Source organism: Labrus mixtus, chromosome 13 (genome assembly GCF_963584025.1).
Source record: "Labrus mixtus chromosome 13, fLabMix1.1, whole genome shotgun sequence".
NCBI classification, from domain to species: domain Eukaryota; kingdom Metazoa; phylum Chordata; class Actinopteri; order Labriformes; family Labridae; genus Labrus; species Labrus mixtus.
Genome location: NC_083624.1, coordinates 16,330,707 through 16,357,810, shown reverse-complemented (window position 1 = coordinate 16,357,810; position 27,104 = coordinate 16,330,707). Strand labels below are relative to the sequence as shown.

The window sequence follows — 27,104 nt, the reverse complement described above, 5'->3', positions numbered from 1 at the left end:
CCCATATTGCATTCCAGTGGATGCTTTAGCTGAGGGGAAACAGTGCGTCCTCTGTGCTGCGTCTCTGGGGAGGCCTATCGTTTCACTCCTACCTGCCGGCTCTGACCCGCACATGGGCCGCAGAACAAGACCCTCTCTGTGTGTTCCTCTGTGGAGAGCTGCCCAGTGTGTGCATGACCCGGGAGAGGGTGGTGATGTCTCAGCAAGGTTAACCCCTGTCATTTTACCTTTTAATGCACATGCACACAGGAATTTAACCTCCTGTGGACACTTTGCATTTTTTCCCCCCAGAACAGGAAGCATCTAAAAACACACCTTCACTTGGTGTCTGGCAGTCTGGGAAGAATATGCAGCATTGTTTAAACCTTAAGGGCAAAGTATGCAGGATTCACTTAGTAAGAGAAAAAATATCAAAGACACTGTCGATTAGTTGAGTCGTTGTTTTTTGATTACTTGGCCTGTATAGCTGCTCAATCTGTCTGTCTTGATGTTTTAAACCTCTGATGCTCCCAGCAGGTAAAACCAGCTCTGACCAGCAAATAGGATGTCTTTTCTCGCTCCCAACTTAGGAGCAGTCAGTGACCCTAAGCTTTTAGTTGTGACCATCCAGACAAGCCTTACACACTCTCCCTTGGCTTACTGATTTGATGTGAAATAAATAATTATTTTACTTAAATACAGAAACAGAGACAATTGTTAATTTCAGGTTCCTGCTAGGCCACCTGAACGCTGCACAAGAGTTAGTTTTTCTGTAAAATCTTCAAACTTAAGAAGAAACTCTCCGTCTTAAGTCTGCAGCTAGCATGGTAGGGCTGCTCGATTATGGCAAAAATCATAATCACGATTATTATTTTATTTTTGGGCTTTTTGTGCCTTTTTAATGGAGAGATAGGACAGTGGATAGAGTTGGAAATCAGGGAGAGAGAGAGAGTAGGGAATGACATGCGGGAAAGGAGCCACGGGTGGGATTTGAACCTGGGCTGACCGTTTGGTGGACCATAACCTGTTCACATGAGGCGCGCGCACTAACCACTGCGCCACCAGCACCCCATAATCATGATTATTTTTATTGATATTGAGATCTGGATCATTAAACATGAAATCTTACTCATTGATTTTACAACATCTGGATCACATGAATTTGTTTTATCGAACTTAAACACACTGAGCGCTTTAACGCTCTGAAGACTTGAAGACTGAAAAACAAGCAATACATGAAAACAAATATGTGAAAAAAATCTAAATATATAGAAATAAGAATATACGATAATAAAAACATGTCTTTGAGGCGGTGACACAATGAAATCTATGGACAAAACGAGCGCAACAAGTCATGCAGCATTCGTCTTTGAACCATATTTTTTTTCATGATCGTGGGAAGCCAAAACTGTAATTGAAATCGAAACTCGATTAATTGCCCAGCTCTACAGCGTGGATCAAGCTTTTCATCTGACTTGGAAGTCAACACCTTTCCTTTGAATGTTTAAAAGATGTGTGAATCCGATGAGCGGATATTTCTTTTCCAAACAGTCTTTCAACACATTACTGATTCAGTGATGCGTAACGTCGAGCACAAAGAGCGTGCAACAGGAAGATAATGGGACACAAAGGGCGTTCATTCAGCTTCTTAAAGTGTCTTTAATTCTCTTGGCAATGCACAGAGGGTAGAATGACAGTCAGAGTGATAGATTAAGGCACAGGGCAACTGTATTTCCCTCCGGAGTCACGGTTTTGTGCCCCTTTTCTTGGAATGTAAAGCGGAGGCCTAACTTCCACCTCTTCCTCAGACCTCGTGGCATCAGAGCAACATAATACACTCCGTTTAGTCCTATACCATGCAGCCTCTGTTGCTTTGTAAAGCCGTGAATGTGGCCTTTATGCTGCAGTTTTGTTGATATTTCTCTACGTGTGGGGGGGGGGGGGGGATTTTCTTGTCTTCTCCCTAATACTTGGCACAGCGATGTGGCATTTGCTCTTGGCAACGTCCAAATCCCACAAAGTCTCACTCTGGGGGCCTTTGTAGCCATTCACAACACTTCCGAGTGATGGACAGGGCGCTCGGCTCTCCCAGGTCGCATCCCTTTTCGCAAAATGTGTCTTTTGTTGATATTTGTGGCTCCTCTCCTTTCCTGGGGTCTTTTTCAGCAAGGTCGGATGCCACAGGGCTCCAAGGGTAATTACTGTGACAGTGGAGCAGAAGTTAGGCCGGGCTACCCAGGTTGCCCAATCATGTTTTCATCATCGGGAGACTGTTTTTCTTGGGGGATGTGATAAATCCCCCCTTTGACATGCTGCATTTACTCTGAATACACACAGGAAGAAAGACCCCGTTTTTCTCTCCTCTCTCTTTCTATTTTGCACCAGTGCTTGTAACAAGCTGAGGCAGATCATTGTTGCTAGTTCGCCCTCACTGCTTTTTAAAAGGATAGGTTTGCACACTTAGACATTCCACACAGGAGGAATTTCATAGGTATTTGCACTGGAATGTGGTTTCTCACTGGACTGGGAGGGGAGACCTATTGGGCATTATGAAATGTAACCATAAAGATCCTAATAAACATGTAGTCTAACAACATCGGCAAATAGGTAACTAAAGTTTATTCAAATGTGGTTTAGAAAACAGTCAGAATGCTGCGATATTAACGTTGAGGATCTAATTACCGTAATGAAAATATGACAAAAAGCCGATCGCATTTTAAATAATCCACTGCCCAAACATCAGCACATGAGACAATCAGACTCATGTTTGAGTTCCCTGAGTCAGATTCAGTTTTGGGCAATCTGTTTGTTTTATTTGAATTTGTCATTCATTCAGGATTTATGGAAATAAGTTTGCTAAACTTAACTTCTGCAGCCATAAAAAGACAACTGCTCAAAGATGAAGCTAATCCTTGTCTTAAACAGCTGTTTTGATGTGATGGTGTGCTTCCTGTGATTGGTTTTCAGATTTAGTTTAGCTTTTTTTATAACGTACACCTGAGTGTAACCACACACAATCCAAGTCCAGAAGCACGATGCCTTTGTAGGTTCTCAGTCACCCACGTCATGGTAAATCGAAGAAGCCTTTCAGAGGAGAGGTGAAACGTCTTCAAGATCTAAGTCCACATGCCTTCAGATCAAGCTTTGATTTAGTCTAAAAGAAGTCAACTTTACTGAAACTTACAGCTTCTGTGAACAGTTTGTAACCAGTGATGATGACTGACTGAAATAATACTGATGCTTCTTTTTGAGCTACAAAGGCAAAACAGACGATCAGGAAGATGATTCATTATTTCTTTATATTCGTTTTTTAATGCCAGAATGGGCAGCACTGGGTAGGTTTCAAGTGAGGAAATTAAAGGCAAAAAAAAATTAGTTAGTGATATGTTATCATTAAAAGATAGCAGGATGAGATCTTTCTTCAAAAAAAAATAAAATAAAATAAAGCACTACATTTTCAGGACAAGATCAGCAAAAAAAAGACTTAACATTTTGTCCACAGAGCAACACAAACCAAAAGTTCCTCACAGGAGCTTTAAATGAAAATGTAATCTAATAGCTTTGTAGAAACTGTCATTATGTTACCATGATGTATTGGTCTCTAAAATACATTCTTAAAGCTATTGCGAGTTTGTGTATTGATCATAGTCAATGTTTTGTTGGAGGGACATAACTCTTTTCTGCTCATGTATAAGACGACAGCCTTACAGTCGACACTCTGGGGACACACAGTTGATTGTTCTGCAGTGAAAGTTTGTCATGCCATTATTATTCGCAGAAGTGGAGCAGAAACTCAATAGCCCTCTGTAAAAAAAAAACAACAACCCCGGCACATGTTTCACGTTCTCGTCCTGATCCCTGTTAATGAGAGCGGGTGTGTCCCCTCCTATGCACCAGACGAAGGAATCTTTAATTAAATCACACTCTGCGAGCGCAGGCTACACATGTGTTGCACGCGCCTGAAATCCTACACAAGCATCACCGACGTGCCAAACATTTATATCTTACACACAGGCGAATCTATTTATGGGGCTGTGTTCACACTTCGGCTGAAAATATACTGATACTATTTTTTTTTTTACCTTACATGTATAGATGGATAAAATGATACACAACATGAGATGATAGGAATCTGCCGACAGATTTAGATTTATCTTTTTATACTTTGATGGGAACAACTGTGATATCTCTGTCCATATTTGTCCGTATGTACTGCTGTGAATTGTTTGGGTAGGCTGTTTTACAAACGGAGCTGGGTTTAAAGGTTTTAGGATAAATGTGATGAAGAACCACAAGATTTAAATCCTCAGTCAGAACATGACAAACTATATTTGAACAGAGGAACAGTTCACAATCATACGCACGGTGCACAGTGCACAGTGCACAGTACTGGAAAACGCTGATTTGACAGTTTGCTGCTGGGCAGAAACACTTACTGGCCCGCTGCTTGTTGAGGGTCTGCTTTAGTCTTTCCTTCGCTGTGTTCTAACTGGTGATACTGTTTCAAACGGTGGAAAAGGTTTGTAATGTTGCCCGTTTTGGCTGGCAAATGTCTTCGGCACCGTTTTCAGAACATGCTGCTCTGTTTTTTTTTTTTTTTGGACTCGTTATGTTTTTCATGCTGTAAATAATTCCTGACTGACAAGATACAAAAGAGAAATTCAAATTCTGTGCCCTAATGAAGTACAATGAGACTGTTCAAAGCTGTCTACGAGCTCTTACATCTCTGGCTTTAAAACTCTTTTAACGAAGGATCACAGCCCCAGATGACTTGTTTTTAATTCATATGGATGTGTGTTTCCATCATTTAAAAATGTATATCAACTGTAATATTTTGATTATGATTTAAGATTATTTTATCATTGGAGGATTCATATTTTTATTCCATACAGGTGATAAAAAAAACATGAATAACTCGACCGTTTCTGGGTTATAAGTGCTGATAATATTTATCCTTGTGCTTTTTTCAACACATTATCTTGATTGGGATCCCTTGAGGTAGTTTCTCACATAAAAGTTTGACCAATAGGGGTGCCGGTAGCCGAGTGGTTTGTGCATGTGCCCCATGTCAGGAGGCTATAGTCCTCCAAACGGGCGACAAAGGTTTTGAACTGGACCTGTGGCTACTTCCCGCATGTCATTCCCCACTGTCCTCCCTGATGTCTGACTCCATCCACTGTCCTGTCTCTAAATAAAGGGATAAAAAGCCTCAAAATAATTCGGAAAAATAATTGGCCCTATCCAGTGCATCACGGCTACTTGTTGTACAAACGATTTAATTTCTTGTTAATTATCTGCTGATGTAACTCAACAAATATATAAACAGTGAGCTCGTATTGGCTGTTCATTTTTAACTCACATGTTTTTGTGATGTAGCGTCTTCTAAATGTTTTAATTGTGCATGAAACATATTATAGAAAACTGTGACTCATCCTCATTATGAACACTCACCAGAGATAATTAGGATTAAATAACCACAGCAGCCGGTATGGAGAATAAAAAAAGCTTTTCATCCTGACACAGACGTAGCTGTTAGCTTCTGCAGGACTTTCCCAGACGACAAGAATAGCATATTGGATTACCTAAATTGGGGGGTTTTACCCTTTTAAGCCCACTTCATTTTACATTACATTAGTCACAGAAGTCCTGAGAACTTAATCTGCGACTTCTTTTGCCTTCTGCGTGCCTGTCTGCTTGGCAGCCTTTCATGGCACGACTCTGAAAATAGCCTGAATACCTCCACATCATTGTATCGTGTTAGCAGGCTGTGTGCGGTGTGTGCGCTCAGGTTGAAGGATAATATTTCCCTGTGTGTGCCCGTCATATACATCCTGACAAGAGAGGAGAGCAAGAGTGAGTCACAGAAAATATATGTGACTGTTGTAAAGTCCAAAGCAGTAAAAAGGGGGTGATAGTCTTATATTGCACTCAACTTATAGGTCATAAAATGTGTCACTTCAGTTGTTTCTACACATTAAACAATACATCTCTTTATTTGGATTGATTAGATTTTACATGTGTAAAGGAATATTTATTTCCAGGATCAAAGCGTTGAGCACATAAACTGTGTCAATGCTAAAGGTTATCTGTCCTCCTGTTGTTGTCAGAGATAACGGTCACTGATATAACAGTGTACAGTTGTAGGTTAAACTGCACCAAATAAAACAGAACAAGCTGTTTCAATGGACACATTATCAGGAAGCTGCTCCCTCCTCGGCTACACTGTAACTTATCACCCTCAGAGCAGAACATTCCTGTCATTATGTGCCATTGTCTTGTGTCTTATATTTCAGCTGAGCTCTGTTGAGGTCAATCCTTTGAACACCTGCCGTCTGCATTCAAATGTTGGACTTGGTATTCACTGGAGACCGTATTAACACTATATCACACGTGCAGATATGAATCTACCTCGCAGTAGAAAAGCTTGGATTTGTTGATAACAGGCAATAAGTTAGTTTGGTAATGTTTTAGTAAAAATCAATTTCATGTCGCACATTAATGCTTAAAAGTCACTCTGTCATATACTAAGTTGAAGCCATCTTTATTGTCAATTTTTCCATATCAATCAATTCAATCAACCAATCAATCAATCAATCAATCAATTTTTATTTGTATAGTGTCAACTCATAACAAGTGTTATCTCGAGACACTTTACAAAAAGCAGGTAAAATACCTTACTTATTGTTATGTTACAAAGATCCGGCCTATCCATCATGAGCACTTTAGCAAAGCAGCAAAAGTTACAGTGGTAAGAAAAAAACGGACATTTAGGACTCATTGTTATAGACAGGGCGGCAGCTAGATGCGGATTGTACGCCGGGAGCACCGGGGCATTTCCCGGTGACCTGAGGGTCTACATGTACAGTATTTGGCCTGCTGTGAGCAGTCAATGTGATCATGAAGAATTTGTGAATAGACCTCTTTCAATGCACGCATCATCATATGCTAGTGGGACTCAGGTGGTTGGTAAATTGTGCTCGGCGAGATACCAGGGTGTACGCAAGTGCGACGCACTTGGCAACCGTCTACCTGCTGCTCCTCAACTCACATTTGCAACATTTGTTACCAGATGAAATGGACAGGTAGAAAGGAAAGGTGGAGCAGAGAGGGAGATAATAAGAAAGAGAAAGGCCCTTGCCAAAGATGTAGTGAAATGCTTGAAAATAAGTGACATGTTATCCAGTAAGGGATCAGGTTAGTCTACACATACCCTGCATGGCTAGCTAAGTAGCGTGGCTAATAACAGTGTGACAGGGTGGCCATGGGATAGAGTCAAACTCCCGGCCTGAATTATTATCCCAGTCCGCCCCTGACAGCAGGTAATGCCATGAGTCAGTGAATTATTGTAGACCAGATTTTTCTGTCCCAGTTTAGAAAAGTTACGTTTTCATACAAAAAGAAAAAATATTCTTGGCCCTTGATGGAGAATTTTGTAATTAAACTTGCTATAACTTTTTCCTACACTGGGCATCCACATGGAAATATTTAAGAGTGAATTGAAGACAGAAATGAAGGTGGAAAATGTGTGAGCCTTTGTGTAGGCTTTACAAAGAGCAGGGTAGTTTTATACCAACAACGGCTGTTTGGCAAAGCATGCAAATGAGACCAGCCGTACTCAAAGCCCCACGGATTGTTGTTTAATTCATGTCTGTTCATGTCTGTAACTCTGCAAAAATCACACCCATCAAGATGACAGACACTTGTTTGCTCCACATTATTTCAGAGTCTGGGTAAAAACATCTGAATGTCCGCAGCTCTTTTATCTGCAGAGGGAAACCACGTGACTGTGTTTGCTCGCTGTCTGGGTGGATCTCTGCTTCTTTTTTTTTAACACTGAGGACATGGCAGACATGAAAGAAAAAGGATGACAACCAATAAACAATGAGTGCATTCCTTCTTTCAAACAGCAGCTTGCAGCCAAAACAAAAGCAGATTTCTCTATTTTATCTGAGGACGGTTTTCTCATGAGTACCTATGGTTCAGTATGGTTTTAACCAGCAGGTGGGGACATTACCATTATCTCTCTCTAACTGTCTACAATGTGTACCTGCATAAGAATTAATTTAGCAATTCATTCTGTAAAAAAGTGTTATGTTATTTAAGAATTTAAGAGTGTACTTGAGTGGGTGTATTTTTTCGATATATGTTTTCAAAAGATTTTAAAAATTGCACAAGCTGAAAAAAAGCCCATGTACCCTCTTTAAAGGTAAATAACACAGTATTTTAACTTTGAAATAATAAACCTTATTTAAACGTAGTAAGTATCTTTGCCCCAGGATGCTCAAACAAATACTGACAGCTCTGACTCTTCAATGGTCGGTGTTAATTTGCTGCTCTTTTGTGAGCCTGACAAATTTGTCATGTAGCTCTTAAAAAGGAAATGTTGTCAAGTTATAAAATGAGCTAAAAAGAGAAGCTTCTTTTCTTCTAAAGCGCTGAATGATCTCAGTGTAAACAGCAGTAAAAGAACTCCATGGCGAGGTGACGGCGGCGTGATGTCCCACCGCTATCCTGCAACAAGGTCCGTTTCTGAGAACTTAATTCAATTAAAGCAGACAAAAGGCCACTGGCACCAATAAAGTTTGGGTGAAATGTGAACACCGTGTCGTGGACACACACACACACACACACACACACACACACACACACACACACACACACACACACAGTCTTGTGGCCACTCAGCCGTGATTTACATTTGCATAATGCCCGGCTAGTGGGCAGGCTTGGGGTTACCATGGGTTACAGTTGGTCCTGTGAAGATATTCAGCTCCGTGGTTTGAGGGTGTGTCTGTTCTGGAGCTGACAGGAGGGGTGTCCTCACCACACACACACACACACACACACACACACAGACACAAGCACACACACACACACACACACACACACACACACACACACACACACACACACACACACATACACACACAACAGTCTGTTTTACTGTACTTGTAAAGACCCTGTTAGCCTATAAACCCAGCATGACCCTCTTCTGTACAAAGATTTCTAGGATCTAAACTTGACTTGTTGTTCAAACCTCAACATGACTCACCGGGTCGATTACAAAAAAGAGAATAAAGTTGATGAGCTCAGCTTGCAACCACTTATGCATCTCTGACATATTCTTTACTTATGTTTAACCAAACTCGTCTATTTTTATTAGTCAATGTCTAAAAATTGTTGCCATATAAACCTTAAACCATAAAAGGATTATAACTTTGTCTCTCATCCTCAATAACTTGCCAGAATGATCTCACATACCACATCATGTCTTGCACATGTGGAATGTATGCACTTCAGCTTCAGGCTTTCCCAAAAGGATGCTCTAATGTGCTAGAAATGCTGCTTATGTTTCCTGGAAATCCTCTGAGAGATGATTGATCCACCCCTGTTTGGAACTAAATAAATGTGTAAGGGATGTTAGTGAGCCGAAGTTATTTGAGAGTCTATCTTAGGCACCAGTGTCTTGTTTACTTCCTGGTTGATGGCTTTAATATGTGAATCCAGAGCACTTTCATGGGCACCGAAATAGGGTTGGAAATGAACTTTTTTGCCTACCTGCAACTGTGACTGGACTAGTGGATTCAAAAATCTGAGGAGAGTATTAGAGACATTAGTTTTATTTACCCAACACCATGACAGGTAGGTTGAGCAAATTCACCCTTTTCTGCAAAAAAACTCTGATTTGACTTGGTGATGGGTGATAATTTCCAAACCTGCACCTGAATATAGATTAAATGCAATTTCCATTATCAAAAGAAACACATATGCTACGGTTTTGTCTTTCTTAAATTTATGTGGCATTTCTGTTTAGATTGTCTTTTTTCAAAGCGACCATCAGGGGGCAGTCGGTGCAGTGATTTGTTGTTACAGTACGCTAACTGCACAAAAGCATGCTGTAATGTAGTGCTCATGTGTTTTAATCAGAAATGACAAGTGTGAGCTCATACAACATGCGCTTCAAATTTAGAGTCGTGTGTTTGCCTCATCCCCACCGCACATGGCAGGGACGACTGCTCACACACACACACACACACACACACACACACACACACACACACACACAGGCATTTCAGACACTCCTTTGGCAGCAGCGTTCACGGAGGCCTCACTCATGGCTTAGCACTTTGAGGAACGATAACAATCGGCCAGAAAGTAAACCCCCCCCCGTGTTAAAACCTGAGCACACAGAGCACACTTTGATCTAGCTGAGGGGGCATTAGAGGACTTTAGAAAGAATGAGCCCTATATGGTTTGAGCGCAGGGCTTCACAGTGTTTACAATATAGACACAGTTAGTATGATGGGAACACATACTCAGCCTACCTGTTAGGAGTTTTCTGTTTGTGGTTATTTCATCACACAGTTGTTCAGTTCATACTAAACACTATTTCTAATTATGAAATGGAAATTAAAGATGGTATAAAAGTCTATTTGTTTAACGCCCACACCTGTAAGCCCTCTGTCTGCTGAATCTCAGCACTTTTGCTGGTTCTTGCGTTGCATTTTACGCTAGAAAATGCAAGAGTAATAGTCTGAATGGCCTTACAAACTGATCCTGGAAATTACCTTCAAGTGTTCATCGCTAACTTAATTCACACTTTGAAATGGCAGCCTAATCTTCTGCGGATGTTTCCCCTCATCAGATCAAACAGCCCTTGTTAGGAAAACAGTCTGAATTTAACTGTTTAACATTTCAATTAGTGTTTTTCCGTCACTTGATCTGCAGATACAGATGTTGAAAGGGGGTACTAGACAAGCTAAGCTAGTTTACATCTAGATTCTCCTCTGGTTTTTTGGTGTGACTTTTTGTTGTGGCTGAAAAGTGCAAAATGACCTGCAGAAGCCCCAAATGATTAACACAACAAAAGACCAAAACAAATGAAATGAGGAAAACACGCTGCAAATACATAAACTATACAAAGTAGAAAACACATGATTCAGAAAACGACTGCAAATGCAAAATCCAGTAAATCCAGCCTCTACTGTCTTTCGAGTGTCACTAAAACTGAATCATCTTATCCTGAACATAACTTCAAATTCACTCACAAATTGGTGTTGTAATTGGTGCTATTGATAATGAAGTATCTATGTAAATACATATTGCTCTTTGGGTTGCGGTTTTACATAATGTTTATGAAGTAGAGTAGATCATTGTCAATACCTGGAGCTCTAATGTACAGAGCCTTGTTCTGTTCAAGGTGGCAATGCTGCCACTAAGGGGCTTAAGAACCTTGTGTTTATTTACCAGATGTCCTCATGTTTTCATGTTCAGGATATTGTAGAACTTTTTATTTATTATTATTATTTTTTAAAGATTTGTTTTTGGGCCTTTATGGAGAGAGATAGGACAGTGGATAGAGTCGGAAGGGGAGAGAGAGTGGGGGGTGACATGCGGGAGGGAGGCCACAGGCGGGATGCGAACCCGGGCCGCCCGCTTGAGACGACAGCCTCAATACATGGGACGCGCGCCCTAACCATAAGGATATTGTAGAACTTTATTGTTGCTCAGAACTGTTACTACAGATTCAACAGTTTTCTGACTCAGGATATATTTACAGAATTACAATGTAGTTGCTGATGAACGTGTGTGGTGGGATTGAATGATGCCTATCTGGTCTGCTTATAAACCCTTCTCCCAGTAGGCTGCCTCTGTGATTTATCTTGCACAAAGTAAATATCTTTTATTTTTTCCAAACCTTGTAAAAGTGGTGTGGAGGGGTTAATGGAATTTAAATGTCAGGTGCTTATCCATGTTTTTCCGAAGTCCCCTCCTCGGACATGGGCCAGTGGCAATAAATTTGTCAGGTCTGAGCTGCTTACCATTAGGGGTTTGTTAGAAAAACAAAAGAGAGGCCATTCTGCTGGGAGTTACTTTGTTAGCAGACCTGATGCAAAGAACGACCTCTTCACCTCAGCTGCCAGCGCCTCCACTCTACCGATTCAGTGACTTTGTTCTCTGTTTCTTTTAGTGGATAAAAACACAGTTCTGAGCATGGCACTGAGCCAGATTTCACTGTATTTTATTTTTATTTAACTTAAATGCAAGGTGTAAAAAAACCCATAATGCATCAATCTTTTTAAGAGTAAATGTTGTTTTTTCTTGCATCTCAGAAGCGTTTGTTTTCAGTCGTTAACTTGCAGTCCTGATACACACTTTCCCACTTTACCCACGACTATCGGATCCTGTAAAGCACCTGGAGAAGTGTCTTTTCTGCTAATACAGAAGTCTGAATTTGAGGATTTGAAAAGCAAGTCCACTCTCTTTTGACTTTAACAATGACTTTAGTTCAACAAGAGAGACAAAATGTCAGAGAGCAAACATCAGCCCCTGGTATTCTTACTTTCCATGTAACATCCCCTGACTTTAGCTTTCCATAGTGTGTGTGTGTGTGTGTGTGTGTGTGTGTGTGTGTGTGTGTGTGTGTGTGTGTGTGTGTGTGTGTGTGTGTGTGTGTGTGTGTGTGTGTGTGTGTGTGTGTGTGTGTGTGTGTGTGTGTGTGTGTGTGTGTGTGTGTGTGTGTGTGTGTGTGTGTGTGTGTGTGTGTGTGTGTGTGTGTGTGTGTGTGTGTGTGTGTGTGTGTTTCCTCTCCTCTTGCTAACAATGCAGCTCAGGAAGTATGTCAGGATAAGGGCCAGACCGCTGGACTCATTTTGGTCAGTGCATCCAACTCTGAGGGACAATAACACAGTGGTGTTAATCCCAGAAAAGCTCGCTCAGTGTTGGAGAAAGCTGAGGATCTGTGAAAGGGAATTACTGCCCAGGTGTCTTCAAAGAAAAGTCTGCGATGTCCCTCTGGCTGGTGAGTGCTGTTGCAACATGTCATTCAGAGATTCACTCCCATCTCAAGGTCAGGCAAAACCCGAGCACTGAAAAAAGGTTAAAAGCTTCCTCTGATTTAAGTTCTTCAGGTGAAAATTCACTCTAAATCTGTTCTTACTTCTAAACGCTGACTTTGAACAGTCAGTTCTGATCCAAACAGATTAGAGAACCCACCGTTGTATATTTCTAAAAATGAGCGAGGAGATGAACCAGGTTTGATGGCACATTCATTGACATCTTCCAGAGATTTTAAAACTCATTTGTTTGAGATTTATGCCTGGCTTTTCTCTCTTGAGGTTTTCTTGTATGAAGCTTTCTAGTCAGGTTTCTCAACTCTTTAAAAACTTTAGTCGTGTAGACGAGGTGTTGCCCCCCTGTGAAAAAGAAATACTTTCCAAACATGACTTATTGAGTAGGTCTGGGGCAGCTGTGAATTTAATTCATATACAGTGGACAATTAAAGTGAAATGCATTCTGAGAATTGAAAAATAGATATAACCATAGCAGGACCTGTATGTTGTTGTATACCAAAAGTAATGTACGAAACCTGGAGTATGTGCTGCTATGGACAAAAAACTTGCATTTCACAGTTTCTCGTTTTTAGATGAGTTATACTTCATGAAAATGTCATTCTGTTTAGGCCTACTTTCATTAATTCTGTTTTTAGTGCCTTAAATTATATAATTGGTATTTTTTATGATATAAGCATGAGGAGTATTTATACATTAATGACTTATGTTTTGTGATACTGAGTTGATTATTTTAGGTTTTAAATGAATCATTTTTAATGCATATATGCAGATGCAGGCAAATGTTTATTCCTTTGTGTGCAGACGGCATGAAAAGTAGTTCTTCTGAGCTGGATGTTACAGGTGCTGTTAAAGATAAAAAGCAGATTCCAACACCTCTGACTGCAGTAAAAAAAAACTTTTCTTAATTTGTTGATGTGCTCTAAAAATGTTGTCAGTTTCTCTAAAATCAGATTGAAAGATTTGCTCACAGCATCGCAATATATCTTAATAAATGATTATACATGAAGTTCTAATTTAATGATTACATTTATCATATCGCTAGATGTGCAGTATGAACAAAGCACTAATTGACGAGTTGCCTTGAAGTTCAGCGTCTCAGTTTTGACCTCAGACCGACTTTGCTTTGTCCCTGACCCCTCATGTCTCTCTTCTATCCTGTGATGCTCAAGTGTCACTGTGAGGTGTCCAGACGGTTAATTACTTAATGACCGAGCAGAGCGCAGTAACTTTCACTTTGACTGTTTTATAAGGGGGGCTGTCCTCTCTCACTGGGGGTGTGTGCCCCCGTCTGTCACTGGCTCTTATGCAATGGTCAGCCTCAGCTGGTCGCCTGTATGAAGAGAGGAACAGAAGGCTTAGACTTAACCTTTATTTGACCTGTCTGTTTTATTAATTTCCTTTTCACTTGTCATGGGAGGGGGGGGGGACATGAAGAAAACTCTATTTAAAGTGTTCATATGCTTTGAAATAATAGATACAAAGCCTTAATCGACTAGTATTCTTTATGGGGGTTCCTGCTGTTTTTTTACTAAGTGAAGAAAGTCAGGGCCAGCGCTCCACCTTTTCATCACCTTGGCCTCCATCCTGTTCCTTTCTGCCCCGTCTGCTCTTTTATGAGGCAGCTGATGATTGCTCGGAGGCCTTTGGTGTTCGAGACCAGTTGATAATTGCCGCTCCAAATGTGAAATGGTCACTGTGTGTACTCAGTGTTTGGTGGGCGCCTCTGTAGATGATAATTAAAGGTGAAATAGCTCGCCCCTGCCCTTTAGGAATTCATCATTTACCCCAACACAAAGGATAAAGCTGTCAAGGAATCTCACGTTAACTTAACTTCCACCTCTGATTTATTGCTTTCACATATTCATTACCAGGATCATTTGAAACTCCACAGGCTCCAGGATCAAATGAATAGTTGTTTGTGAATTAGTTAGTGTTAAAAGGCTAATTAAGACATATTGTCAGTGTAAATAGGGTAATGAGTGTCTTGAGGCTTATAAGACATATTTTCATTTACAAGTTTCTCGAGTTCTGCTTTCTCATTTTGATCAATTGTTCAATAATTCCCTTTTTTTTCACATAGCTTATGGAGCAAACCAAGATTTATTTAGTACCCGACTGATTGATCGGCCAGCCGATAATATCGGCCGATAATAGAGTATCAAGTGACTATCGGTATCGGCTAATTTTATCACAGATATGAGCCGATATCACTAGATTTATTCAGCAGTCAAAAAGCATTTCATTTGAGTTTCATTGTATTACATTTGCAGTTCTCTGACAGCAGCAGAGGGCGCTATATGGATCACAACAATCATCATCACTCTCCAGAGGGTCAAGCTGTGATTCACGTACATGCACAGTTACTTTCCAGTTGAGTGACCATCCTGTCTTTGTTATATATCTTTTCCACAAATTTTTGAAAACTGCATTTGAGGGATAAACACACCATATCAGTCTGCCCCAGTTTTAATTATTGAATGAATTCCACACTGTTGGATCTGATTCATCCGCAAATAAAGAAAATACAATTATTCTGGAGTTTTCCAAATTTTAACCTTTACATGGCTCCAAATACTGACAATGCCCTAAGAGGACACGCATCCATACATTTTACATGACTCCGTTTTCCCAGGATAACAAGTTAACTTAAATTCACTCTTTATCCTGTGAAAACAACAGGAATGAGTTGAGATCTTGAGAAAACAACTTGGAATGAATTATCACTGGAACATGTAGTAAAATGAAATGCAGCCTATGGATGTGTGAGGCTTCCTTTAAATAGATTTTTTATCATTTCTCACCAGACAGAATTGTGATAGGTTGGGTTTACAGTATCACATGCATACAGTCACTGAGATTTGATTCATCGCCCATGGAGCTTTGTCGTTCTTTGTGCCTCCTTTATGTCTATGGAGGCTTTGGTTTAACAGCTTGGATTAGACCTTTTTCTAAAAACAGGATACTTATTGTGAGCTCCATTTAGTCACAATCCAAACTTCCCATGATTGCCCATTTTCCAAAAATGTCTCCACCATCTGCAGACTTTAGATAGAGCAACATTTATTTCCTCTGCTCTGAGATGAAATGAGCTTTCACTCTCATCTTGTGGCCGTCTGCCAGGTTGCTTATGAGCTAAAAAAAAAAAAGAAATGGACGCCTTGGATCAATAGAAGGAGTGGCAGCAGATAATTGCTGCATTAATCAAAGCCACTTTGTTGGAGAGTAACATGAAGTGTGTTACTTTAACAAATGGGTCTCCAATGCAAATGTTATTATTAGCTATGAGTTAACTTTAGCTTAAATTGGTTTTGCTTTTGCAGCTGTGACCGCTAACAGCCTGGATACACTTCCTGGATATCAGTTTATTACGACTGTTATTATGGGATGGAAAAAAAAGTGATGTTCTTGGAAAAAAAGACAACATATTTCTTAGTACAGAAAAGAGTGGGGTAGATAAAACACATCTGTGTCTTTATTGGTATTTTTAGAAAAACGGTGCATTGCCATTGATGGGTAATATCAAATTAAATTGACGAACAGATCGCACCAGCTGTGACCAAAACATCTCAGTCAGCCCCCCAATAAAACCCATGACCGCCGCTTCCCCTTTTTATTCTCCGAGGAACAATGACCCTCACTCCCTCACCTCTTGTCTGGTTTCCAAGAACGAACAACAGACCTGACGTTGCCAGATTCTGACTTGAAACCGGCCCATTGTTCGTGCTGCAGAGAGAGGCAGGAAGTGCGCATGATATTGTCCCCGCTTCTTCTCCAGAACGGGTCTGTGCCTTTGCCAGTATTGTGTAATCACCTTTGACAGTGATGAAGCAGAGTGGTGAAGCGTTGAGGTAATGGGATAGCAGGTGTATCTATATCTTCACCTTTGACAAAGTGTTTGTGAACTACACATAGATGATCTGTTTATTGTTGTTAACAACCATCAGGCCTGCATGATATGGGAAGATACAAGATGTTGGGTAACGTTGTTTAACTTTGGGATGAAGTGGGATAATCTGAGGGTAGCTGATATCTTCATGTGACTGTATTAAAGTGGTGTTTAAGCGTGGACATTACAGCCAGGCCTCCATCCCACAAATAAAATGTACACATGCTGAGAGAGAAAGCGTTTTTCTTTTTTGTTGTGATACATTCAGAATTACGCGATGTGGTTATTGTGAATGCTCATTTCGCAATAACAAAGGAATTGGGAATAATTGAGACCCACAAACAAACTAATAAAAGGGCTGCATGTACTGATGAAGTTTGTCCAATAGAGAATACGTCACTCTCTCAAAGGCAGCTAGTCGAGCCATAGATGTAGCCCATTCTTCATTAAGAGGTAGGTGTTTTCTTCTCCAGTGTCTCAGTTATATACCTATAGCTGCTGTGAATGCCAAAATAATACACCGACTGTGGTCTATGGTTGAGCCCAGAACAAGTTTGGCTGAGATTTGGAAGTTATTTTGTAGTACATAAATAACCTGTTAGACATTGTTCCACCAGTCTGTTAGTGCTGAGCATGTCCACAGTGTTTGAAAGATGGAGGCACCAGCTTCACCTGTTTGCATTTTGGATGTGGATCTGTAAAAGTCTGACTATAAAAACAACAGGAAGCAGGTGAGAAAACACCCAAACAGGGCGGCATAGACCTGTCTTGCAGAGTTTTTAACAAAAAGTCAGAGGCTTCCTTTTCACATTTCCCATGTAAGGAAACAAAGAAGGGAGCTTCCTGATTGGCTACATGATCTGGAACCAGACCATTATTTTTTGTTATTCGGGGAGATTCAGATAATGTGACATCTGCCAGAACACAAAGCTAAATGTTCTATCTTTGAATGAAAAACTGGTTCATGACAACATGATAAATACATTATGAAGACATAGAAAGAGTTGTTTAGATAGATAGATAGATAGATACTTTATTGATCCCGAGGGAAATTCAAAGCATCCATTAGCAGGTTACAAAGACGTACATGACATGAAATATTTGTTACAAATTAACCACAAAACCGACGCCCCCCTCCCATACATATATATTAACCCGAAAAAACAAAAAGATTTAAAGAATACCCCTAGATGAATCAAACTTACACTGTGCAATTAAAAATAGACTTATACAAGAAATGTAGATAACCCGTGCAGGGATAAAAATATATGTGAAATTTAAACAAGAACCTATAAACAAAGAAAATCTGTAATTGGACCTGAATATAAAAAAAAGTGTTGACCTTCTGAAGTTGTTTATATATGCACAGCAATGTTTAAAAAAGAAGATAGTGCAAAATGATCAAATAACAGTCAGTGCAAACATTTAAATGAGGGGTGATGTTCCTCAAAAGTGAGGTTAGCATTAAAGTGTCCAACTAGAGGCTGACTCTTGGGACAGCTGTGCAGATGGAAAAAGGAAGATTAAGTCAAAGAGTCACTGTGTGCTTTCCCCCTGCCATAACCGTGAGGTGTTGTACAGACGTATGGCCACTTTTCATCATTTTCTAGTAAACAGAAACTTCTAATCATTATGCATTCTTTGGCGAATAACAATTTTGCGTTGTATAAAAGAGTGTATGTTTGCTATAAAGCACAGTTTCTGTGTCCATATGCTGTACGCAATACCTGTGTTTAGAACATATCCCCCCTGGATCCAAAATAAGCCCAGAAAACTTTTTCTTTCCTTCACGAAAGTGTGCACCAATGAATCCGAGGGAAGATGATAGTTAGCTTTAGATTCATGCGACTGAATCAAAAATGATTTGAAAGAATGGCTTATTACTCGGGCCTCCACACAAAGTGTACATGCTGAGTGAGAAAGCTTTGCTTGACGACATCAAAAGCATTATCATTCATTCATTGCGATTAAATCAGACCTTCACGATGTATTTATTACAAAGGCTCATATCGCGCTTAACGATAAAAACCTGATTAATTGTGCAGGCTTAATATGCATCTCATTGGCTGGCCTAACACTGTCATCCTCAGTGTAATTATTCAGAATGCATAAAGGCCTCAGAGGCTTTTATTCATGATTGGTGTGAGACTGTCAATCTTCTTTAGGGTCCTCTGACAGCAAAAAATATACAGTCGTGTCACACTGCTGAATACACAAACACGGCCACCTTAAGTCCCCATCTTTCTCTGTGGCCTTTCTTATCGAGTGGCATGAGTGGGTTATCTTATCATCAGCTGGAGAGTGCCTGCATTGTAATATGTATTTATGGCTTTATTTTAATTGCAGGGTTTGCACTCCACCTATAACGTAGTATATTCATTATTCCCATCACTGCTCCACGACTCCTTCCAAGCCATCCCCCCCACTTTCGTCATTCAATTTCAGACCCCCCCTCCTTTTCCCATCACTTTAAGTGCCTCCTTCTTTACCAGACGGCTCTGCCCAACCGGCCCCACCTCCGCCCACGCCTGCCTTCCCCTCTCTGCAAGTCTTTTACCTCCTCCTGCTTTGAATGGAGGAACCTGCAGCATCCAGAGAACCAGGGGACCAGAAGTAGGATGGAGGGATGCTGTAAGGATGCTTGTGAAGGATGCATTTAGGGATTAGCGCAACCTCACTTTAAGGAAACTTCTATTCACTTAAACTGAAGGAAAATAAACATTGTCTCGGATCATATCGACAACCGTTCCAGGATTTTCTGCAGGACTAACTATTAGGACATTATACAGCCGGACACTGGTTTTGAAGGAGAGGCAAGAGAGGGAAGGGAGGCGAGGAGCCTGCAGCTGGTTTACAGTAGAGGACGTGAGGAGGTTTTCGGGAGAGGATGGGCGGACTGGGCTGGTGTCTTGCCACAGTCTTCAGTTGGGCTAAATTTTTCTTCTTCTGCATCTTCCCGTTTGGGAAACAAAGGAAAAACAAGGTACAGGTCAAATTTGATAAATATTCAACAAAAGAGGGGTTACATTAAGTGTTATCCAATTTTCTGTGTGTTTTGAACTGGGCCTCAGTGGGTGTGGAAGATTTTCCTCTCTATAATTGACTTCAAGAAATGCTCCATTTAGCTTGAAACAGAGCTGCATTGATTCTACTTTGACACAAAAAATGTACTACCAAGCTAGCAAGGTGGTTTTAGAGAAGGAAAGGTTGTTGGGTCGGTCACTTGTTGTTTTAGTTAGTTAGTCAGTCAACCACTACAGTCCAGCAAATCTTATCAGCCACTTAATGAAGACAATTTGCCCAGACATTCATGAAAGAGGGTCAGAGAACTGCTCACACATGAAGACACTTCACTCACATGATTTTGCAAAGACTGTGAGTCGAGCAGGGTCACCAATAACGGTATAACATCGAGGATAATGTGTAGGTAATTGTCCATCCTGCTCCTGTTTAAACTACATCAAGATCATGAAACATGTGAGTTAAGCATGAGCAGATGCTGATTTTGTCCACAGTTAACATTGCTTAGCTATGACCACTGAGGTCGCAACCGTCGCTGGGTTAGCATTATTAGCTAGCATGCCACTGGCAGGGTATTAACTTCCACCCGATCACTTCAAACTTTCACCGGTTCACAGGAGGAGCTAGTGACTGAATCCATGTTCTTAACGCAAGCGGCTGTTTAGCTATCGTGTTGCATTCAGTAAAAACACGGTCACAGCTGTCCTTTGTCGCTGTGTGTGCAATTACGTATATGTCTCCATGGATTCCACTCTTATCTCGTTTGATGATGGAGAGATTAAATCATAAGATGTTGGCAATGTTCTTATCCTTGAACTTAACATAGTCTTAACTGTATTTGCAAACATAATTATATACATTTGGGCAAAGTTTCAATAATCATGTGTGTCATTCAGTTTGATCAACAACTGTATTCACCTGATGGATTTCAACCTTTTTATGAAATGTCAGGAAACTGATCTTTTTCTCTGTCCCCAAATGTCCCAATGTTTCCATCTGCTGCTGTCCAGTGACAATGGAAAATAAATGAATATGTGCATGATCCCAGCCAGTGATAGGCCGGCTGTGAGCACAGAGGATGAGACAGGCTGGAGAGATAAGCACATTAGGATGCACACACACTGACACAAACCAGGATATTGCCAGTTTGACTCGGCTGATTTTCCTGGTAGTAGATCTGTGATGTCAAACAGAGCCATTAATCCTGAAAATGCAATGTTGCCCATTCACCCTCAACACACCCTGATATGCACACAGGTTTCTTCTGCACACATTCTAAACACACCGGAAGTGATTTAGTCAATGTCTGGCTGTCTGGCGCACAGACACATTGAGGGTCTTTAGCATGCGTCTAACTCTCTTGGGGTTGTGATTCTCCCTCTTGCTGGCTGCTCTGTGCGCCATGACGCGGCATTTAACAGGACTTCACCTGCATTTGCCCCCAGGCCAGTCTGTGTTAGCGGTGTGCTGCGTAATTATTAGCCGTAGAAGTTGAGCAGGACAGTGCTGTTGTGACTTTAATAATAGGCTTTTAAGTTGAATCACCAGTCAACAATTTAAGAACCAACAAAGTCACATTGTTGTTTATGTGTAATTAACCACTCACAGTATGTGTGTGCTGTACCTTTAACACACTGGCAGTGGCTAGGGACTGTTTTAAAAATATTACAGCCTCAAAGGAAATCAATCCGCTTCATATTGTACTTCACACCTGAGATGGAAAGTGCACGCTGAAGTAGACGTACAGATACTATTGTGAAAAGGCTCTGGTAAAAGTAAAGTGAAGAAGTGAAAGAGTCCAGGCTCTGAAGTACTCACAGTTTTAGCCTTGTTCACACATGCGCCACACTCATGAGGTTTTCAGGTGAGCTGCATGTTAGAACACAAACAGCTGAATTTTCACTCTGACTTTATCCAGAGTTTCTTCTGCCAGCCCCCCCTTAGTACGTGAGCTGATGTGAGAACGCAGCAGGATATAATCAGGAGAAGTCATCTAGAATGAGTGTGTGTGGGGGGGGGGGGGTGGTGTCGTTTATTCCTTTTTCGATTGGTGCACGACCAAAGACTGTATGCACGTGACCTGTTCAATCGCTGTGCAAGTAATTAATGTTTTCTCTTTGCCATTTTGTTCTCCTCTGCTCTTTTTTAAATATTTGAACAACACTACACAAAGCATCGTTAGAAAGGAACACATTTTCATTATAGCATTGTATAGCGGCCATTGTTGCTTCGTCTACCGTTTCTGTGTCGTTCTTTTTCCGTCATGTCTTGCCTCAGGTGGCCCCTGATGTCGAGTTTCTCTTCCTTGTCTGTTATATCTTGGTTACCAGTAATAAATAACGTTGTTTTTGTCATATCAATGCTGTGTTTAGCAATATGCACTGAGGGATAAGCCAAGGAACTGCCTTTCTATTGATGTTTTCACACACACACAAAACTCCTGAAAATGTTCCTACATTTTTGGGGTGAGTTTCATGTGAACACAAACAGACTCCTAGAGAATTTCCGCATGAAGGTGGGATGAGCCGTTGTGTGACGGAAGCAGGACGTATTCTGAATTATTCAATGTGAGTGAGCGGGTGGGGATGATGAAGTTTATATCATGTGACTGGTGAGTGACCCGTGGGACTATTGTGCACGTAATGAGACTGAAACAGTCTGTATCGATATTTTCTACACATTTTCAGGAGTGCATTATGTTTCATTGTCCTATTATTCAGGTAGTAACAGATCAGGATGCTGGGAAGGCGGTGCAAACATTTGAAGATTGATGATGTCGATCAAATGTATTAATACTAAAGCAATGAAGGAGCTTGTTAGGATAACTGATGAGGTTGTGATAACAGTCAATGTTGTTTGCATAGATAAGAAAGAGTAAGTCTGATGTCTGCAGCATGCAGCGCTTGAAAGACATTAAACATGCCCTCATGGGTTCATACGATATCCCAGGGACAAATATTCTTCCTACAGAGAACTGACTTTGGTGACAAACATGATACGTACAAGGAGGATAGGGTGATTGATTAAAACTTGCAGAAAACTTTCCGTGATTGGCCCAAATGATATATTTGTGAAAATCATTCAGGGTTTGGTTAAGCTTGTGATGTTGCAACTTTCTGCAGATACTGTTTCAGCAAAATCTAACATATTGGTTTGATTAAAAGGGTATCCGTGGGAAGTGTAGTGCAGGAACCCCTCTGAGCACCACTTGTTTTTAAGATAAAGATTTCTCTAAAGAACAAAACGTTTGTCCAAAAAAAAAAAAGACAACTTTTAAGTTGACTGATGACAGAACTTCAAAGACAAAAGCCTGACAAACCTAGAAAAGGCTTCACGCCTTGTTACAGTGTTATTGTTGTGTTCATGTGTCAGTGTGTTCTGGTTCTGGCTGGACAGTCCTTCCTCTCAGCACAGAGAACAGAGGAAAAACGTGCACACACATGTGAGCGCTGTGCAGAGGGAGGGCCGGGGTCTGCATTGTTTTCAACAGATGGGAGTCATGGGGGTGGGAAAGGGTGTGTGCCTGTCAGTGTGTGTGTCTGAGTGTGTTCTTCCTCTGTCTGTCAACAAGTGAACCCCCCCCCCCCCCCCCTTCATGTAGCAGCTTCTCGGACGTCAGCCAAGATGACAGAACACACCCCGTGTGTTTACACCGTCACTCTCTCCTAATCTAACTGTGTTTATCTTCTATCTGCTTCTCTATCTGATACACACTGTCATCTCTTTCTCTCCAACTTTTTGTTTTACCTTTTTCTGTCTGACATACTCCCTCATTTGCTTTGTTTTATTTTTTTTTTCTCAGCTGAGTGTTTTTTGTTTTACATTTAAAATCCATTGTAACGGTCGCTGTTTGCTGTTCACCCATCTTCACTCAGTTCAAGGACAGTGACCTGACAGCGGTTAATCTTTTTAATTGTGTAAGTGCCTCGCTGTGCCCTGCTCATGGCTCTGGTTTACAAAAGAAGACAGAAATGGTCAAGGTTAAAGAGGTACTAAAACAAATCCCACAAGTGATCTGATTAGCTTTGGAAATATGCCCACCCTCCTTTTTTTACGACAACACTACCTCCCCCTCCCACACGCGTACACACACTTACTCTCACTCATTGCCTACATATCGCTGCAGTCCAGCCTGTATTTACTATCTCTGCTCTGAGCAAGAATCTGAATACGAATGTAGATGCAATTTGTTCAGTGACCACTAGTGGGTGCTGCAGCTGCATTTGGTTGCTGTACAATTGTGTCTTGTCTTGCAGTTTCACTTTTATTGTGCCTGAATATCTGTCAGTTTGAAAAGTTCTAATATGAAAAGATAATCTGTTGTTGGCCAAACCTGCATGATAGTTATTATCTTAGTCATATTTTATTTATCAACACACTTTCTAGTTAGATATAGAAAAATCATTAAACAATCAACACAAACTTGATGTCTTTCCTCTTCCGCTGTATCTGTTGGTTGTGTAGTAAATCCCCATTTTATAAATAGACTATCTGGCGTTCATGAATGCATTACTGAAAGTCACAGCATGTGCTAACAGAGTATGAGAGCTGACAACATGCATGAGAAGAACATAGTGTCCAATGTTGTGAAGGTTAAGTTTTCATTTTAGAACGACTAATCTCTGCAGGACGACCGTTGAGTGCTCTGTCATTATGCTCCAAAATAGCAACAAGCAGTGATGTCAGGCTGCTTTGTATTCACTGTTCATCTATAAACCGACAAAGTGATGCAAATCATTTCTCTATAACCTGTTTAATCACATGTTAGGAGTGTGTCATTTTGTTTCAAGGCAACCCTCTGTCTTACTTGAATGGATGGAGGCTGGAATACATTTTCTGCACTGCAGCCTATAAGCAGGTCCACTGAATTTTTCTTTTTATTTAACCTTTTTTTTTTAACCAGGAAAGAAAACTCATTGAGATTCAAAATCTCTTTTTCAAGTGTCCTTGCCAAGACAATTAACAGAGTTTCACACGAACAACGAGCAGCCAAACATACAAAAAATACATCATTAGACATGAAAAGACAAAAATAGCAAATCTGAACAGAAGGATTTGTTGCTGGAGATTTGTTGAATAAAGCATAAAAACTTGTTCAATTGGTTATAACATTTCAGTAGATATAACAGTTTTTTGGGATACATTTAAACCTGAATTTGTGAAGTGGGGACATTCAAAGCTACTGTTATCTTGTGATTTTAAAAATGGATATTCAATATATGTAGTGTAGATACATCCATAGTCTCTGATTTGTTTGCTTTCAATGTCATTGCATTCACAAATATTTCCTGTGGGGTGTGACTGTTAGACCGACAAAAGACTTTAACAAAAAATTCAACCTTTGCAGCTGCTATTAACTACTGCATGTTTCTTATTGATTAATGTAAAGAAAATGTCAATTTGAGGCAATGAAGAGGCGCAGATTTGCAGAAATGTGGTTAAACAGACAATTGTTTTTAACGAAGTTCATACATTCTTCCGACAAAAAGGCATCTGGATTGTGTGTGTGTGTGTGTGTGTGTGTGTGTGTGTGTGTGTGTGAGCGTGTGTGTGTTGGCTGGAAAGGATTAGGTTAAAATGTTTTCTCTCTCTAACTTTGTCTCCTTTCCTGATTTTGTCTGTGTAGGGGTGGCCTGCAGGAAATACCAGGGGATTAATCCTCTGTGCCACTGGGCGAGTGTGTTTGTATGTTTCTGTGTGTGTGGGTGGGTTTGTGTGTTTATGTAGTGTGTGAGAAAGATGTGTGTGTGTGAGTGGGAGAAATAAGTGGTTATTGGTGGATTTCTATGCATATGCAGACTGTTAGTTTGTTAGTTTATATTGTGTGTGTTTTTCAGGAACTAGTAGGAGTTTTCAAATGTCTGTGATTTAAAGGGAATCTTTGGGTGCACGGTTGAAAATAATGGGTGGTAAGTGTTTACAGGTGCTCGTAGCCCTTACTTTGTGTCGAGGTTTGCATTGAGTGTGTGTGTGTGAGAAAAAAGAAGTACCCACATAAGAGGATAAAGAGTCACGCATGGGGCTAACACGGTCATTGATGAGCAGTGGGAACTTAATGAAGCAGCTTTTGCTTCCTGGCCTCTCTGTGTTCTTTTTCACCACTGAAGGGTCAAAAGATGAAAGGGGGCGGGGCTTTGTGTGAGGCCACCAGCTACTGTCAGAGGTGCACACTCCTGGAATACTTTTCTCTTTTTTTCTTTTGGAGGGAAATGTGAGGGAGGCCAAGAGGGAGACTGAAAATGTTTAAAGGACAGTCATTGTTGCTCCTAGGGAAAATGTTTCTTATTGTTAAAGATGCAAAGGAAAGACAAAAAAACAACAACAATAAATTGATTTTTCAGCAAAAACTGCGCCTCCAGAGCATAATACAGGACAACTTATTCCTCAATTCCAAAGACATCCAGTTTCTCTGATGCATTGCGATGTGGACCTGCACTATAAGCTCCCTGGAATACTGTGGTAGGCTGCAAGGAGCATCTTTATAGCAGAGTCATCAGCGCCAAGTTCAACTTTATTTCCATTAAATCTATGATGAGAAGGTTCCTGACTGAAAATCTACAATGCTCTGCTGTTTCAGGACATTGAATTACATTTAGAAGAACATAATTATATATTTGTGATTCATTCTTTGAGGTTTATTGCAAAGAAAGAGCTAGGCTTGTCACTATAACTTCATTTAAACTTCACTACGGTTCTAGTAAAAATAAAATGAAATCGATGCCACGGACACAAAAATAGAAGTCCTAGACAACATTTTCATGTTTATCATTACCAGGAATAACCTTATGGAAATCTCTCCAATGTAGACAGTGTGCATGAGTTGTCATGCAAATTTTGGTGGACTCATTTTTTTCATGTGCTGATTATTACTTGAAACCCGTAAAGAGTTTGAGTCATGGAACTGATCATTTAAACATTTTATTTTTTAGGAAAATCTGAACATCATAATCAGCTGCTTCCTCGCCTCACTGCTTCAGCCTGATGTGCAAAAGAATCTGACTGGGAATCTCTGGGAGGCTCTGACTTAAATCCTCACTTTAAGAACCTTCTATATGTAAACCTGCAGCTTTTGGTCATTACTGCGATAGGTTGTTGCATTGGACCATCAAATAGAACAATACATCGAAACAATGATGGGAACACAGCCCGACCTTTTGCAAACTTTACTTCAAGCAGTGACTGACAGTCTAAGTAGCAGGTGTCTTCTGACATCCAAACGGATTCAGTGTGATGTGTTAGGAGAAATGCCAGGGCACATTTATCGCATGGGTGATTACAGGGTGAGACAGAGTGTATGAAATATTAAACTCTGGGTTCAAAACAGAAATACACACAAAAAAAAAAAAAAAAAAACAGGATGAGGG

General features: G+C 40.5%; 1 protein-coding gene across 6 annotated transcripts in view; it reads left to right on the top strand.

The window, feature by feature from the left end:
- The window catches only part of tns1b (tensin 1b), a 175,481-nt gene that overhangs the window by 4,017 nt on the left and 144,360 nt on the right, over positions 1-27,104 (top strand). Inside the window, exon 1 of one of the 6 annotated variants that reach the window (XM_061053885.1) lies at positions 12,635-12,781. The exons of the other annotated variants lie outside the window; for them this stretch is intronic. Within the exon in view, the coding sequence (XP_060909868.1) occupies positions 12,767-12,781 (15 nt within the window). The 5' untranslated portion in view covers positions 12,635-12,766. Of the gene's footprint in view, positions 1-12,634; positions 12,782-27,104 lie in introns of those variants that run through there. 6 annotated transcript variants of the gene reach the window in all.